The sequence below is a fragment of the Urocitellus parryii genome, chromosome 4, assembly GCF_045843805.1.
Source record: "Urocitellus parryii isolate mUroPar1 chromosome 4, mUroPar1.hap1, whole genome shotgun sequence".
In the NCBI taxonomy this organism is placed as follows: domain Eukaryota; kingdom Metazoa; phylum Chordata; class Mammalia; order Rodentia; family Sciuridae; genus Urocitellus; species Urocitellus parryii.
In genome coordinates this window covers 611,818-626,479 of record NC_135534.1, presented here as the reverse complement: position 1 = coordinate 626,479, position 14,662 = coordinate 611,818, and the positions used below count along the sequence as shown (strand labels likewise).

Below are 14,662 nucleotides of genomic sequence, written 5' to 3'. Positions count from 1 at the left end.
CGGCTCTGGACACAGCTGGAGCCAGAGCCGCGGAGGGTTGGGGCTTGGGGCCCTCGGGGTCGTGCTCTCCGGTCCTCAGCCCCCGTGCTTGCTGCCGTCCCGTACTCAGGAGCTAGCGTAGGAACCCGTAGAGCGGTGGGGTCAAACCAGCTGGGCCTCACTGCGGGGCTTAAAATGAGACAATTGAGGCCATGCTCGGGCCTTCCCTACGAAGGGGCCGCTGATCTCTGTACACAAGCAGTTAACCAAGTCCTGGCACCGGGAGGTCATGGCAAACAGCACATGAAAAGGCCCAAGGTGGGGATTGAGGGGAACAGGGGCTCTTTGACCAGTGACTGTATTTGACTTAAAAACGTCGCCCAAATGCTTTGAATATTTGAATATCTGTACATAGCAGCAAACCCACTGACCAGGGAAAGGGAGCTGGGTGGGGGTGGTGAGAAGGTATGGCCTGATGGTCATGACCTGGCAGGAGACACCCTCACCCAGTGCCTGGACTCCCTTGGATGATCCTGCTAGGGGCAGCAGGACTCCAAGGATGTGATATGAAGAGCTTCCCAGGTTCTTCAGGGTGGCAACTGAAGGAGAAGCAGCACCAAAGCCCTTTCCCACAGCCTGATCCAAGGCCTGTCCTTAGGGTTGGTGCTGCCCAGTTCAGGAAGACCTCTAGCCCTATTTCTACAGAGGATCAGGCTGTTTTGGGTACATTTCCCTGCAGGCCTCTGGGAGGCTATAAGCCAGGAACAGGCAGGCCCTTCCTGGAATTCTGGCAAGGGTTGTGGCCCACCCCCCTCAGCATGAACTCCCAGGGCCCGCCTGATGACAGCCCCCAGGGGCATTGTCTGCTGGCTCCCACGGTGCCCTCTGGGCACCGAGCCCTTCCCTTTAAGGTTCAGGCAGGAACTGAACTGCACCCTGAACCATGGGCCTTCAAGACAGGGTTTAAGTTGCCCAGGCTGGCCTAGAACTTGCAAGCCTCCTGCGAATCACTGCTGCCATAGTGCCCAGCAAAAAGTAAATACAGGAACAGGGTTTGTGGCTCAGTGGTAGAGCACTTGCCTAGCATGTGTGAGACATTGGAGTCTCAGCACTGCATATAAATAAAGGTCCACTGGCAACTAAAAAAAATCTTAAAAAATACATACATATATATATATATAATTTGTACTGTGAATTTAACTCAGGGGTCCTTTACAAACACTGAACCACATCCCCATCCCTTTTTACCATGACAGGGTCTTGCTAAGTTGCTTAGGTCCTCCCTGAATTGCTATGGTTGGCCTCAAACTTGAAATTCTTCTGCCTCAGCCTCCAGAGGCCTTGGTATTACAGAGATGCACCACACCCAGCAAGAGATGTTTTAAAAAAACAATTTAGAACTGGAGGTACAGTTCAGTGGTGGAGTGGTTACCTAACATGCACAAAGAGCTGAGTTTGATCCCTAGCAAATTGAAGATGGGTGCAGTACTATTACCTGTGATACCAGCAACTCAGTAGGCTGAAGTTACATACCAGTTTCTCATCAGCTTGAACAAATTGTAGGTTCTGGGTTCAATCCCTAACACCACACACAAAAAGCTCTCCCAATCCCACGAACTCCTGTGGGCCTTGCCACCCCCCCCCCGTTTTCCCTCCAGGACAGGGTTTCCAGCTCTTCTCATCTCACATTTTTTCTTCTCAAAACAAAACGGGTGCCAAGGCACATGCCTATAATCCCAGCAGCTGGGAAGGCTGAGGCAGGAGGATCGCAAGTTTAAAGCCAGCCTCAGAAACTGGCAAGATGCTAAGCAACTGAGCCTGTCTCAAAATAGACAAAATTGGGCCGGGAATGTGGCTCTGTGCTTGAGTGCCACCCTCACCTCACCCCAATTCAATCCCTGATTAAAATGTACTTTCACACTGCAGTATCCCCAGTTCCAAGTCTAAGATGTATCAGTGCATGATGCACTACTGTGCCTGGAGAGGGAGGGCAACATATCTCCTGAGGCCTGTCACCGGTGGGCAAAAGCTCAAGGCCCAGGGGCTGGGAGTGTAGGTACTAATGAGGCAGGGTTCCTACCACATAGCAGGGAAAACAGACCCCAGGGATTTCAGCAGCTGCCCAAGTTGTACAGGAGAGCAGTGGCCTATGAAACCCAGGGGCCATTTGACCTGTCACCCAGCACCTTACAGCAGAGCACCAGACACCACCCCAACACTGTATTTCAATTTGCTTCTCTAGTATTCACATTTCTGAAGACAATTTCCTAGGTGTTACCTGAAAGTAGCAAGACTGTCCCTCACTGGGCCTGACAGTCCTCTGACCCAAGGTGGATTGACTCCTTCAGCCCTCACTCCCTAGACACTGCCAAGCCCGACCTGCCCCATGCTCTTGACACTGTGCTCACAGGCCACTCAAGATACATAAAAAGGCTTTATTTGCAGAGGAACAGGAATTTAATCAAATAGCCCAAATCCCATGTCATCATCAGACTCCTCAGACTCTTCTTTCTTCTCATCCTTCTTCTCCTCTGCTGTGGAAAAGGAGACCATGGTGAGCATGCCTGCATGACCAGATTGCCAGAGAGACCCCATCAAGTCCGAGCGTTAGCCCCCTGCCCACTCTCCAGGCCTCCCTTACCTGCAGCAGGGGCAGATCCAGCAGCAGGAGCTGCAGAGCCAGGGGCAGCAGAAACAGCCACAGCTCCTCCAGCAGGCACACTGGCAAGTTTGCCAATGCCTACAAAAAGCAGAGAGATGAGATCAGAGCAGGTTCCCAGGCAGGAAGGTGATTCTGCAGGGGTGAAGTGACCTGGGGAAGCTCATTTCACCCACATACTCTAGCCTGCCCAACACAACAGGGTTCCATCACAGTGCCAGTGCCACAGGCTTCCCTTTTCTCCAGGACTTGATGTTGCAGCCCTGCCCAAGAATTCAGTGACACTCTGCTTTCACTACCGTGACCCACAAAGGGAGGTTTTCTACCCAAGAACTTTATCTTATAATTAGACCTTGGACATAAGCTGGACAAACATGTTTACAACTGTTCAGGGAGTCTACTATCCAAGTGTCCAGATCTCAGCCCCAGCAGTAAACTTATAATCCAGACTGCTGAGCTGGCTTTGCTTGTCACATATACAGGGACAGAACGGCTAAAACCACTCAACTTCCAAATAAGCTATATCAGCTCCAGTCTAATGTCACCAGAAAACCATCTGCTCAGTGAAGGGGGACAGAACCCTGTGGCCCTCAGTTCCTGCTCCCAACCCCTTAGAGAAGCAGGAACTGTGTGCAAGAGCTCCACAGTTTGAGGAATCCTGGAGAAAAGGGTTCAAAGGTGGAGAAGCCAGGCAGGCCCCTGGCAAGGGCTGACAGATTCAGTGTGAGCAGAGGGCAACCCCTACCACCCACTCATCAGTGTCCAGAAGCATCCCCGGCATGAGCCCATGAAGGCCTTGCTCACCCACTCAGGTCAGGCTTCTACAGTGTTCTAGTCCACAAGCGAAACCTGGCAGGCCATAGGTTGACCAGCAGGAATTAGGATGGACATGAAAATGAAAGTCCCTTCATATAAACTCACCCTGGGCTATGACATCTTCAATGTTTTTCCCATGCAGCTCATTGATGACCTAAACAAGACAACCACAGCCAGCAGTCAGTTATTTTATTTTTTTTTTAAAGAGAGAGTGAAAGAGGAGAGAAAGAGAGAATTTTTTTTTAATATTTATTTTTTTTTTAGTTCTCGGCGGACACAACATCTTTGTTGGTATGTGGTGCTGAGGATCGAACCTGGGCCGCACGCACGCCAGGCAAGTGCGCTACCACTTGAGCCACATCCCCAGCCCCAGCAGTCAGTTATCATAGTCAAGCTGCTGCATCCTGGCCCAAGAGCAGGGATGGCAGGCACAACACAAGAAAACCTGCAGCTTCTAGACCCACAGTGACCAGCATGGTAGCCATCAGAACTGAAATACTGTGAGCTGAAGCCAAGTGCCAGAATTCTAAAGCTTTCACTGGAAAAATAACACAGAATGCCTCCTTGCTTAAACTAAGTACTTAGATTACGTTTAAATAAGCAGGGTCAGGCTGGGATGCAGCTCAGTGGCAAAGCGTCTGCCTTGCATTCACAAAGCCCTTGGTTCGACACCCCAGTTCCAAAAGACAAAAGGAACTCCACCAAAAAAAAAAAGGATAAAAAAAAACCCTTTAAATAAGCAGGGTTAAGTAAGATCTCATTAAGTTCGATTTTTTTATAAGTCTGATGGTATAGACCTGTAATCCCAGCAACTCAGGAGATCCTATCTCAAACAACAACAAAAACCCCAAAACAAACAAAAAAGTATTGGGAAGTGTAGCTCACTGAGGGTTCAACACCCAGCATAGAAAAAAAAAAATTTTTAATTGTTTTTTAGACTGGGGATATAGCCCCAGGATGGAGCGCCTGCCTAATAGGCAAGAAGCCCTGGGTTAGATCCACTGCGCCTACGGGGGTGGGGGCTAGGGCTGAGTGGCAGAGTGCTTGCCTAACATGCGTGAGGCACAGGGTTCCATCCTCAGCACCACATAAACTACCAAAACAAAAGGCTTTCCGCCCATCTACAATTACAAAAAGAAAACAAAAGTTAATTTTAGGGGCTGGGGATGTGGCTCCAGCGGTAGCGCGCTCGCCTGGCATGCGTGCGGCCCAGGTTCGATCCTCAGCACCACATACCAACAAAGATGTTGTGTCCGCCAATAACAAATAAATAAATAAATATTAAAAAAAGCAAAAGTTAATTTCATTTTAGTTGTAGATAGACACAAAACCTTTATTTATTTATGAGGAACGAACCCAGGGTCTCACGCGTGCAAGGCAAGCACTCTACCATTGAGCCACAACCTCAGCAAAGATACTTTTTAACCCCATATAACCATCCCAACTGGCACAGGCCGCCCTCCCTTTCTCCAGCGGGTCATCTCGCTTGAGCCAGGTGGGGAATTTGGGCGGCGAGGGCCGTACCTTGTTGAGCCGATCGTCGTCCGCCTCGATGCCCACGCTGTCCAGGATCTTCTTGATGTCCTTGGCGCTGGGGGAGGCGTTGCCCCCGAGGGCGGCCAGCAGGTAAGAGGCAACGTAGCGCATGCTGCTGAGGGCAGACAGGGCGCGGCGGTGGCGTTACCCCGGCGGCCTCCGGCCTCCAGGCCCCACCGCGCCGCCCGAGGAGGCCGTGCGCGGCCCGGTCCCGAGGCTCCCGCCCGACGGGGCCGCGCGGCCCGCGCCCTCCGCCCGCCCCACAGCCCCGGCCCCAGACCGCGGTCCGGGCCCAGCGGGCCCACTCACTCGGCGGCGGCGGACTGGCCTCACGCGTGCGACCTCGGCGGCGGCAGGGAGCGAAAGGAAGGCGCCGGCGCAAGGGGCGGGGGTAAACTGATACCCAGAAGCCTCCGGGCCGCGGGGCGCTTCTGATGACGTAACGGGCGCTCGGCCAATGACCACAGGCCGGAGACAGCCTCATCCGCGCTCGGGCAGTCGCCGCGGCTAGGTCAAGAGCGCTTCCGGGGCCGGCTCCTCCTTGGGCATGAGCGCGTCTCCCTGGAACCCGAGCGGCGGCGTGCGGGGCGGCGTGTCCGTCGGCGCCCAGCGCTCCCGTCACAACCCGCGGCGCCTGCGGCCCCCGTCGTGCAGCGCGGCCGCCTCGCTCGGCCGCTCCCTTAGCCGGCGAACTACCGTCCCGTGGTGCACCGCGGCGGAAGTGCGGTGCGCCACGGGCCAGGCCCGGCACGTGGTCCCGGCCCGGCTGCGGGCGCGGGCGGCTCCGTGCCCTGGCGGAGGCCCGGGGCGTAAGAGGTCGGCTGGCCGCCTCGCGCCTAGTGACCCGCGCCCTATCTGGAGGCAGCCCCTGCCCCGCCGTGCCCTGTGAGTCAGACGGCCGGCTGGGAGAGCGCGAGCCCGCGAGGCGGGGACAGTCCTGAGGCCCCGTCACCCACGTCCTCTGGGAGCGTGGTCCCAGAGAATGACCGGTCCCCTTGTGGGCCGAGAACTGACTACAGTGTCCACGTGGTCGTCAGCACATGCTGCTCACTCGCCCCTTTGGAATTCTGCTACACTGGGGTCTTGAGCGGGAACAGGCTGGGCCTGTGTGAGGACAGAAGAGGCCATCCCGGCGAGAGGGTCATAAGGAGTCTGGACAGCCTGGGAAAGCTTTCCTGAGGCTGAGACTTTGCTGAAAGATGGGAAAGGCTGACCCAGCTCCCTGGAGCGGGGACCCCGCAGAGGGATCAGAAGCCAAGGCTGGAAGGTGGCAGGGGATAGTGACAGCGCCAGCCTTGGGAGTGCTCCCCTATACCACCGGTTATCGGTGACGAGCTCTGCTTCTCCACATGTTGAAGTTTGAATATTAGAGAAGCACACTGAGGCAAGCATATAGGGTAGGGTCTATTTAAAAAGGGTTAACAGACTTCTCCCTGGAGGGAGAAGGGGGCCATAGCTGGTATCCCAAGAAGCGAGGTCTTCTGTCCTTTTTATATGTCCTAGGCTTCCTCTGTTCAGCTCTCATCCCCTTATCTGTCTCCTTCCGGTGTCTTGTGACTAGGCCCAGGAATGCTGGTGGGATGGCCAAAAGGTGGGACTCTGGTAGACTGAAGGGGGAAGGGCAGGAATGGATGGAGAGTCCAGGACACTTAACAAAACCTTAGAGCTCCTTATAGTAGGGAGGGGCAATTCCTGGGACTGGTTACCTTAGCAACAGGTTAAAGCAAAGGCTCTGAAGGAATTAACATTTCAATCCCTCCTGGGACAGTCTCCTTCTGGCTGGACTCACTCAAAATTGGCCTCCTTGATCTGACCTAACTTGATTTACCTGTCTATATTGACTGCCTGCCTAATTATGGCTTCCCAACTACAGCGCAAGCCCTCCTGTGTATAGTGCCTTACTGGCTGGTGTGTGAGCCCCATATTTAAGTCCCCCAGTACTTACCTACATTTCAGAGGAGGAAGGATGGACGCAGAAGGGTTTTCTTGCTCAAGGTCCCATAACTGAGCTAAAATAGGGAGACCATTTTGGCAATGAGGAGCCTTGGCAATTCCAAAGGGAAGCCATTTGTATGGGGAGGTGGTAGGATGTGATTTTTAAACCTAAGCAAACACTGAACCACTGAGTATTCCCAGCCCACCCCTTTAACATTTTATTTTTATTTCTAGTACTGGGGACTAAGCCCAGGGTACTTTACCACTGAGGCACATCCCCAGCCCTTTTTATTTTTTTGAGACAGGGTTTTGTTAAGTTACCAAAGGTCTCACTAAATTACTCAGGCTGGCTTCCAACTTGGGATCCTCCTGCTTCAGCAGTCCAAGTCATTGTGATTACAGCCATGGGCCGTGGGCCACCTCATCTAGCCATTTTAACCATTTTTTCTTTGGTACCAGAGATTGAACTGAGGGGCACTCCACCACTAAGCCACATCCCTAGCCCTATTTTGTAGTTTATTTAGAGACCAGGGTCTCACTGAGTTGCTTAGTGCCTCACTTTTTGCTGAGGCTGGCTTTGAACTCGAAATTCTCCTGTCTCAGCCTCCCAAGCCTCTGGGATTACAGGCCTGCACCATTGCGCCCAGCTCCATTTTAACCATTTTTTAAGTGTACAATTTAGTGTCATTAAATGCATTCACATTGTTACATAATCATCACTATAATCCATCTCTGAACATTTTTCATCATCCCAAACTGAAGCTATACCTACTGCACTCTTCCGCCCCTCATACCCACCATTCTGCTGTTTCTATGATTTTGACTAGGCATTTCATAAAAGGGGAAACATGCAGGATTTGTTCCTTTTGCTTTTTCTATTATTCTACATTTTCCAAGGTTTATCTGTTCTATAGCATGTATCAGAAGTTGATTTCTTAAGGCTGAACAATATTCCTGTGATTGAGTTTTAAAAACATCCCTCTGGGGACTGGGGTTGTGGCTCAGTGGTAGAGCGCTTGCCTAGCACGTTTGAGGCCCTGGGTTCAATCCTCAGCACCACCTATAAAGAAAGAAAGAAAGAAAGATATTGTGTCAACTACAGCTAAAAAATATTTTAAAAATAAAAATTAAATCATCCCTCTGACAGCTTTGGGAGAAACAATGCGAGGCAGGGGCTGGGAATATTGGAAGCAGGGAGTCCTGTAGGAGCCTGCCCATCCCCATTGGTGGGATGGTGGTGGCTCAGGGGGTGCAGCAAAGATGGTGCATGTAACATGGTTAATTGGTAGTAGAAGCTTTGTTCATTTCCAGACCAGCGTGCTGGGTGAAAGAAGCACAGACCCATCCTCAATGGGGGGGCTCATGGTTGTGGGGAGGTACTGAGACTCACCTGCTTGGACAAAATCTCATCTCTAGGAGCCTGCTTTTCCTCCCTTGTGATATTCACAGGAGGATTTAGGGAGGCAGCATCAGGCAACCCTGCGCCTGGGACACCTGGCCCAGAATGATGCCCATAAATTTAGGAGGGTCATCTGAGCAGAGGCCGAGTTAGATCTCTGTAGGACCTGAGAGGAGGTCCTGGAAGGCTTCCTGGAGAAAGGCCTTGGGGCTGACTGGAGACGGGCACGCCAGGTTTCCAGTGTCTAGCAAGGGATGAGTGTGGAGCGCAGCTGCGATCGGCCCCCAAAAGTTCCCCCAAGAAACGCTGCCGTGACATGCACCGGGGTCCCGGGCGACACTGCCTGGCAGCCGGCCGTCCCCGGGGCGCAGGGGAGGTCGACGGCCTGCGGCGTAGACCGGGAAGGCGGGGCTGGAGGGGGCGGGCCCGGCGTCCCTCCCGCCCGGAAGCGCGCGGGCGGGAATCCCGGCGCGGAACGGCTGGCACTCGGGACGCGCTCAGCCTGGAGCCCAGGTATAGGCGCCCGAGGCGGCGGGAAGTTTTCTGCGGAGAGGGCAGGGCTGCGGAACCCTAAATGCTCCCTGCACCGCCTCCTCCAGCGGACGGAGGGGTGAACTGGAATGGCGGTGGGAGAGCCTCCTCCCGTGGCTGCTAAGTGGAGTCTGTCCCCAGGCTCACTGGCTCCCTCCCTCAGTGCTCCAGCGTTCTGGGATCTTGGGCCCCCCAGAGCTGATGGGTGTGAAGGTTGAAGGTGGGCTCTCGGGTTGGCACAGCTTGTCATCCCAGCGACTCGGGAGGCTGAGGAAAAAGGATTGCAAGTTGAAGACCATCCTGAGCAACTTAAAAAAATAAGTAAATAGAAAGGGGTTAGGATGTAGCTCAGTAGTAGAGCATCCCTGGGGTCAATCCATAGTATCACAAGTAAATGAATTAAGGAACATGGGCTCTTATCACCAGAGCAGGGGGACAGCCTGGGTTACTTGTCAGGCCTAGGTGGTCACCTGGCCAGATTTCAGAATTAGAGAGTGATACCTCACTCCTCTTCCTCCCTCAGTGTGCTCCCCTGTGCCGGGAGGGTCACTCTGTCCAGCTCAAGGGCTCCCCATCTCTAGCCAGGATCCCTGTTCCCCTGATGGAGAGGAGGGGCCCAGCCCCCACTCCTGCCTATTCCTCCCTCTGCTTCTAGCAGCCTCCTTGGGCCCTGTCTGAGCAGGTCTGCCTGGCAAGTTGGGACATGTCTGGCCCTCAAGGACCATCCCTGAGTGATGGCTGCAGCGGCGGAGGGGCTGGAGTCCAGAGAAGCTGCAGCTGCCTCAAAAGATGCTCCAAGACCTGCTGTGGAGTCTGTAGATGCAGGACCTGGGGCACCCCCCTTCCTGGCTGGGAATCGGCTGAATTTGGACCTGTACCCCAAGGGCTGCCACCAGCTGCTGCACCTGTGTGCCCAGCACCACCAGCAGCTGCTGCAGGTAGAGTTCTTACGGCTGAGCACCCACGAGGACCCTCAACTGCTGGAAGCCACCCTGGCCCAGGTGCCGGGGAACCTGCCACACCTCCGCTCCTTGGTCCTCAAAGGTAAGCCCCCTTGTTCTTGATCCTGTCCCATCTCTAGCTCTGCCCTGCTTCTTGGTCCTCAGAGGCAACCCTGGTCCCAGCTGCAGTTACAGGCTTCTCATCCTTCTGTCCTCAGCCCCTTTACCTTCCTCCCAGTGTAAAGTGGGCTGGGCCTTTGTCCCCAGCTCCGGGCCTAGAGTTGCCCATGGTGCCTCTCCAAAGACCCCAGAAGTCCCTGGGTAGGTTGGGCCATCCTGTCAGTTGACGTTGCTGATGGTTTCATCTTTTCTTCCCATCTTCCTTTCAGTGTCTCTGGGTTTAGCAGGCAGGTCTGTGCCTTTCATCAAGTGGCTTTCTCTGCCTAGCAGGGCTGACTGGGTGGTTCTAAGGGCTACATCTGCTTCTACCACTTCCAGGAGGGCAAAATCGGGGTGCCCTGGGTGCCTGCCTCCAGGGTACCCTGACCACGTTGCCCACTGGCCTGAGTACCTTGGCCCACCTGGTCCACCTAGACCTGAGCTTCAACAAACTGGAGACACTGCCAGCCTGTGTCCCTCAGCTGCGCAGCCTGGACTCGCTCCTTCTCTCTCATAACCGCCTGTCAGAGCTCCCTGAGACCCTGGGTGCTCTCCATGTTCTCACCTTCCTCACTGTGACACACAACTGCCTGCAAAAGCTGCCCCCGGCACTGGGGGCCCTGTCTGCCCTGCAGCAACTTGATCTCTCAGAGAACCTTCTGGACACATTACCTCCTGAGATTGGAGGCCTGAGCAACCTCACTGAACTCAACTTGGCCTCCAACCGGCTGCAGAGCCTCCCTGTCTCCCTTGGTGAGTAGCAGCGGCATCCATGACTTGGCTCACTAGTCCAAGAAGTAGCACCCCTACCCATTTCTTCCCTGCAGGCTTGGGCTGTGGCTCCTCTCCTCTTCCACAGGAGACCCTGCACCCACAGGCTTGCCTGCCTTTTAGCTTTCACTCCTCCCAGGCTGAGCTGGGCAGCCTTGTCTACCAAGAGGTGGACCTGTAACAGCTTCCCTGGGGCTGTGGCGTGAGTGTCCTATTGTGGAGCCCCAGGGCCAGAGGTGGCCCTGAGTGGTCCTCTGCCCAACCTGAGTCAGCACCTGCTGCAGTGGGGCTGCGGTCCCTGCGGCTCCTTGTTTTGCACAGCAACTTCCTGACCTCAGTGCCTGCTGGTCTGGCCCATCTCCCACTGCTCACTCGGCTTGACCTGAGGGACAACCAGCTCCGGCACCTGCCTCCTGAGCTACTAGATGCACCCTTTGTGCGCTTACAGGGGAACCCCCTGGGTGAGGCCTCACCAGACTCTCTGAGTCCTCCAGGTAGGCTTGGTGTAGGGATAAGCCAGGCAGAGAGGACACAGGCACATGGCTGTCCTGATGACTCATCTGTCCTTTGTGCAGGCACACCCCAAGTTCTTGAAATGCCGAAACTGTTCCTGACCTCAGATTTGGACAGGTATGAAGTGGGAAAGGAGGGCTAAAGGAGATCTGTCCGCCCTGTCACCCAGGCTATTCTGGACACTTTGCCTGTGTGTCAGGAGTCCTAGGGAGCCAGGCTCTGACACAGATCTTTTGTCTGACCCCACACCCCTTTCCTCACTCAGCTTCCCTGTGACCCCCCAAGGCTGCTCTGTAACTCTGGCTTGTGGCGTCCGCCTGCGGTTCCCAGCGGGGGCCACCACTACCCCCATCACTGTCCACTATCGACTGTGGCTGCCGGAACCAGCACTCGTCTCCTTGGGCCCTCATGACTCCCTGCTCAGCGGTGTCCTGGAGCTGTGGCCCCATGGGGTGGCTTTTCAGCAGGCATGGCCAAGGTAGGGGGGCGGGCAGGTTTGGAGGCCACAGGCCTGGCCCCAGCCCTCACACCACCATTGCCTGGCAGGATGTGAGCCTGTGGCTGCTCTTTGTCCCCCCTCGGGCCCGTCGTTGCCATGAGGTAGTGGTCAGAACCCGCAGGGACAATAGCTGGAGTGACCTGGAGACCCACCTAGAGGAAGAGGCACCCAAGGTGAGGCCTTTGGGTGAGGGGAGGCAGGGAGTGGCATCTCTGCCTTGACTCTCTACCCTGATCTGTCCCCCTTGTGTGTCCCAGCGGCTCTGGGCTCGCTGCCAGGTGCCCCACTTCTCATGGTTCCTTGTGGTTTTGCGCCCTGTATCCAATGCCTGCCTGGTACCTCCAGAGGGGACACTGCTGTGCTCTTCAGGTCATCCTGGGGTCAAGGTCACCTTCCCTCCTGGGGCCACCGAGGAGCCTCGTCATGTCTCCATGCAGGTATAGCCAGCGTAGCACCAAGGGTATCAGGTGACAGCATGGCGCCCAGGCAGGTGCTCAGGTGGCTCTCTGCACAGGTGGTGCACATGGCTAGCCGAGAGTTGCGCGCCCTTCTAGGGGAGCCAGAGGCTGCGGTGAGCCCTCTGCTATGCCTCTCACAGAGTGGTCCCCCCAGCTTCCTCCAACCAGTTACAGTGCAGCTACCCCTGCCCCCTGGTGTCACAGGTGAGAGGTCACTGTGCCATTGGGTAGAGGAGACAATGCTTGGAAGGGCCAGCCAGAGACCTCAGCCTGCTGCCCTTTCCTGTCTAGGCTTCAGCCTGGACCACTCCCGCCTGCACCTGCTGTACTGGGCCCCTCCTGCAGCCACCTGGGATGATATCACGGCTCAGGTGGTGCTGGAGCTCACTCATCTGTATGCACGCTTCCAGGTCACGCATTTCTCCTGGTCAGTGCTCCCCAGGTCCCCCTCCCTGTCCTCCCCCAGTCTGGTCTGCACAGTGCATCTCACCACTGACCCTCCCAGGTACTGGCTCTGGTATACCACCAAGACCTGTGTGGGGGGCCTGGCGCGGAAGGCCTGGGAGCGGCTACGGCTGCACCAAGTCAACCTCATTGCCCTGCAAAGGCGCCGAGACCCCGAGCAGGTCCTGCTGCAGTGCCTGCCCCGAAACAAGGTGGGGATGGCAGGAGGGCAGGAGGGAGACCAAACTCTGGGGGGGAGCATTGAGCTTGGGGTCTAAGCTACGGGGGTGTCCCTGCAGGTGGATGCCACCCTGCGCCGGCTGCTGGAGCGCTATCGAGGGCCTGAGCCCTCTGACACTGTGGAGATGTTTGAGGGCGAGAAGTTCTTTGCTGCCTTTGAGCGAGGCATTGACGTGGATGCTGGTAAGTCTCCCTCCCCAGGAGGGCCTGGGGTCTGCCCTCCTGCCTGCCCTGCTGAGCCTCTCGTGCCCCCAGACCGCCCAGACTGTGTGGAGGGCAGGGTCTGCTTTGTGTTCTACTCTCACCTGAAGAACGTGAAGGAAGTTTACATCACCACAGCTCTGGACCGGGAAGCTCAGGCGGTGCGAGGCCAGGTGGGCCAACAGGGTAGGAGACCCAGGTCACCTGGGCAGAGGCCAGAGGTCTGAAACTCATCTGATCTCTCCTCAGGTATCCTTTTATCGGGGCTCAGTGCCTGTGGAGGTACCCCAAGAGGCTGAGGCTGCCCGGCAGAGGAAGGGTGCAGATGCCCTCTGGATGGCCACTCTGCCTATCAAGCTGCCGGTGCGGCTGGGGAGCAGTGGGTATGGGGAGGGACAGAGTCCTGGGAGTAACCAGGGATGTGAGGGTGGGGTCAGGGCTTACTGTTCTGCTCCTCCTGACAGAGACTTCAGGGGCTCAAGGGTCACGGGAAGGGGGCCAGGCTTTCCCTGGCACCCCTGAACCTGGGCGACGCTGAGACTGGCTTTCTGACTCAGAGCAACCTGCTGAGTGTGGCTGGGCGCCTGGGTCCCGACTGGCCAGCCGTGGCCCTGCACTTGGGCATGCCCTACCGAGAGCTGCAGCGCATCCGGCATGAGTTCCGGTGAGCCTCCCACTGAAGCCCATGCAGCCTCAGGCCAGGCCCTGACTACCAAGTTGGTCCTGCTTATTTCTGGCAGAAGTTTCAAGGAGGCCGGGACAAGCTCCAGGCTGGAAAGGGAGGGTTTGGCCACAACTGGCCCACAGAGCAAGGAACCCTTTATGAGGGTCTGTGACCCCCTTGATCACTAACCCCCTTCTCCAAGGGACGACCTGGACGGGCAAATCCGCCACATGCTCTTCTCCTGGGCAGAGCGCCAGGCTGGGCAGCCAGGGGCTGTGGAGCTCTTGCTGCAGGCCCTGGAGCAGAGTGACCGGCAGGATGTGGCTGAAGAAGTACGGGCCATCTTGGAGCTCGGCCGCCACAAGTACCAGGACAGCATCCGCCGGACGGGCCTGGCTGCGGAGGACTCTGCTCTGCCAGGCACATCAGCCTCACAGTCCACAGAGCCTGCCCAGGCCTAAGCCCAGCAGGCTCTGGACATTGGCCTGGCCCCTGGCAGAGCTCGACCTTCAAGTCTCTCCCCTGTCTGGGGGCAATGTAAACCTGTACTGTTCCATCTACCATCTCAGAGCTTGGCTCGTCCATCAGGTGGAGAGGCAGTTGGAGGGAAGGCAGGGCCAGGCTATCTGAGGCCCAGCCTCTACTGGGAGGGGGTTCTGTATGCCCAGTCTTCCCATGGCCTTTGCTCCTGCCCCTCCCTCAGACCACGCCTGTTGCCTGTGGTCCTGATCTTCCCAGAAGTGGAGAGGAGCTGACTCTACAAAGTTACGATTCTATCAGAGATGGATACAAAGTCACCTGTGTGGTTTTGTGATTGTGCATCCACCAAGCCCACCAGCCTTGGCAGGCTAATTCCCAGCTGAGCTGGGAACCCCCTCCTCCCCCAGGATGCCCTCAACCACCGTGCTCCCCGCCAC

The 14,662-nt window shown here is 56.0% G+C and overlaps 2 protein-coding genes and 1 non-coding gene across 5 annotated transcripts; 1 reads left to right on the top strand and 2 right to left on the bottom strand.

The window, feature by feature from the left end:
- Positions 1 to 2,394: 2,394 nt before the first annotated feature.
- Rplp2 (ribosomal protein lateral stalk subunit P2) lies at positions 2,395 to 5,662 on the bottom strand. 3 transcript variants are annotated; one of them, XM_026379356.2, is made up of 5 exons: positions 5,300 to 5,662; positions 4,979 to 5,102; positions 3,560 to 3,608; positions 2,621 to 2,719; positions 2,395 to 2,510 (listed from the first exon to the last, which is right to left on the bottom strand). In XM_026379356.2, the coding sequence occupies exons 2-5, from the start codon at positions 5,099 to 5,101 to the stop codon at positions 2,437 to 2,439; spliced, it is 345 nt and encodes a 114-aa protein (XP_026235141.1). In that variant the 5' UTR covers position 5,102; positions 5,300 to 5,662; the 3' UTR covers positions 2,395 to 2,436. The 3 variants fall into 3 exon arrangements, with proteins under 3 accessions (XP_026235141.1, XP_026235140.1, XP_026235139.1); XM_026379355.2 differs by having other exon boundaries at positions 2,395 to 2,513; positions 4,979 to 5,105; positions 5,300 to 5,659; XM_026379354.2 differs by having other exon boundaries at positions 2,395 to 2,513; positions 5,300 to 5,657.
- Positions 3,395 to 3,529, bottom strand: LOC113175176 (small nucleolar RNA SNORA52). The gene has a single exon (XR_003299933.1). It is a non-coding gene; the product is annotated as a small nucleolar RNA SNORA52 (small nucleolar RNA).
- A 3,163-nt stretch (positions 5,663 to 8,825) lies between the features above and the next one.
- Positions 8,826 to 14,542, top strand: Pidd1 (p53-induced death domain protein 1). Its single transcript, XM_077797384.1, has 16 exons — positions 8,826 to 9,176; positions 9,511 to 9,899; positions 10,295 to 10,708; positions 11,011 to 11,220; positions 11,302 to 11,356; positions 11,505 to 11,706; positions 11,786 to 11,911; positions 11,996 to 12,175; positions 12,253 to 12,400; positions 12,488 to 12,623; positions 12,702 to 12,852; positions 12,940 to 13,063; positions 13,136 to 13,254; positions 13,331 to 13,444; positions 13,546 to 13,745; positions 13,948 to 14,542. The coding sequence occupies exons 2-16, from the start codon at positions 9,590 to 9,592 to the stop codon at positions 14,204 to 14,206; spliced, it is 2,748 nt and encodes a 915-aa protein (XP_077653510.1). The 5' UTR covers positions 8,826 to 9,176; positions 9,511 to 9,589; the 3' UTR covers positions 14,207 to 14,542.
- The last annotated feature ends 120 nt before the right edge of the window (positions 14,543 to 14,662 follow it).

What these genes read in the sequence shown, in the direction of transcription:
- Pidd1 (XM_077797384.1), top strand. Translation starts at nt 9,590, where the DNA reads ATGGCTGCAGCGGCGGAGGGGCTGGAGTCCAGAGAAGCTGCAGCTGCC. An exon ending in CAGGTCACGCATTTCTCCTG is followed by an intron (nt 12,624 to 12,701) that starts GTCAGTGCTCCC and finishes TGACCCTCCCAG; the next exon opens with GTACTGGCTCTGGTATACCA. An exon ending in CGCATCCGGCATGAGTTCCG is followed by an intron (nt 13,746 to 13,947) that starts GTGAGCCTCCCA and finishes CCCTTCTCCAAG; the next exon opens with GGACGACCTGGACGGGCAAA.
- Rplp2 (XM_026379355.2), bottom strand. Translation starts at nt 5,101, where the DNA reads ATGCGCTACGTTGCCTCTTACCTGCTGGCCGCCCTCGGGGGCAACGCC. An exon ending in TGAAGATGTCATAGCCCAGG is followed by an intron (nt 2,720 to 3,559) that starts GTGAGTTTATAT and finishes TGCTTTTTGTAG; the next exon opens with GCATTGGCAAACTTGCCAGT. An exon ending in TGGATCTGCCCCTGCTGCAG is followed by an intron (nt 2,514 to 2,620) that starts GTAAGGGAGGCC and finishes CCTTTTCCACAG; the next exon opens with CAGAGGAGAAGAAGGATGAG.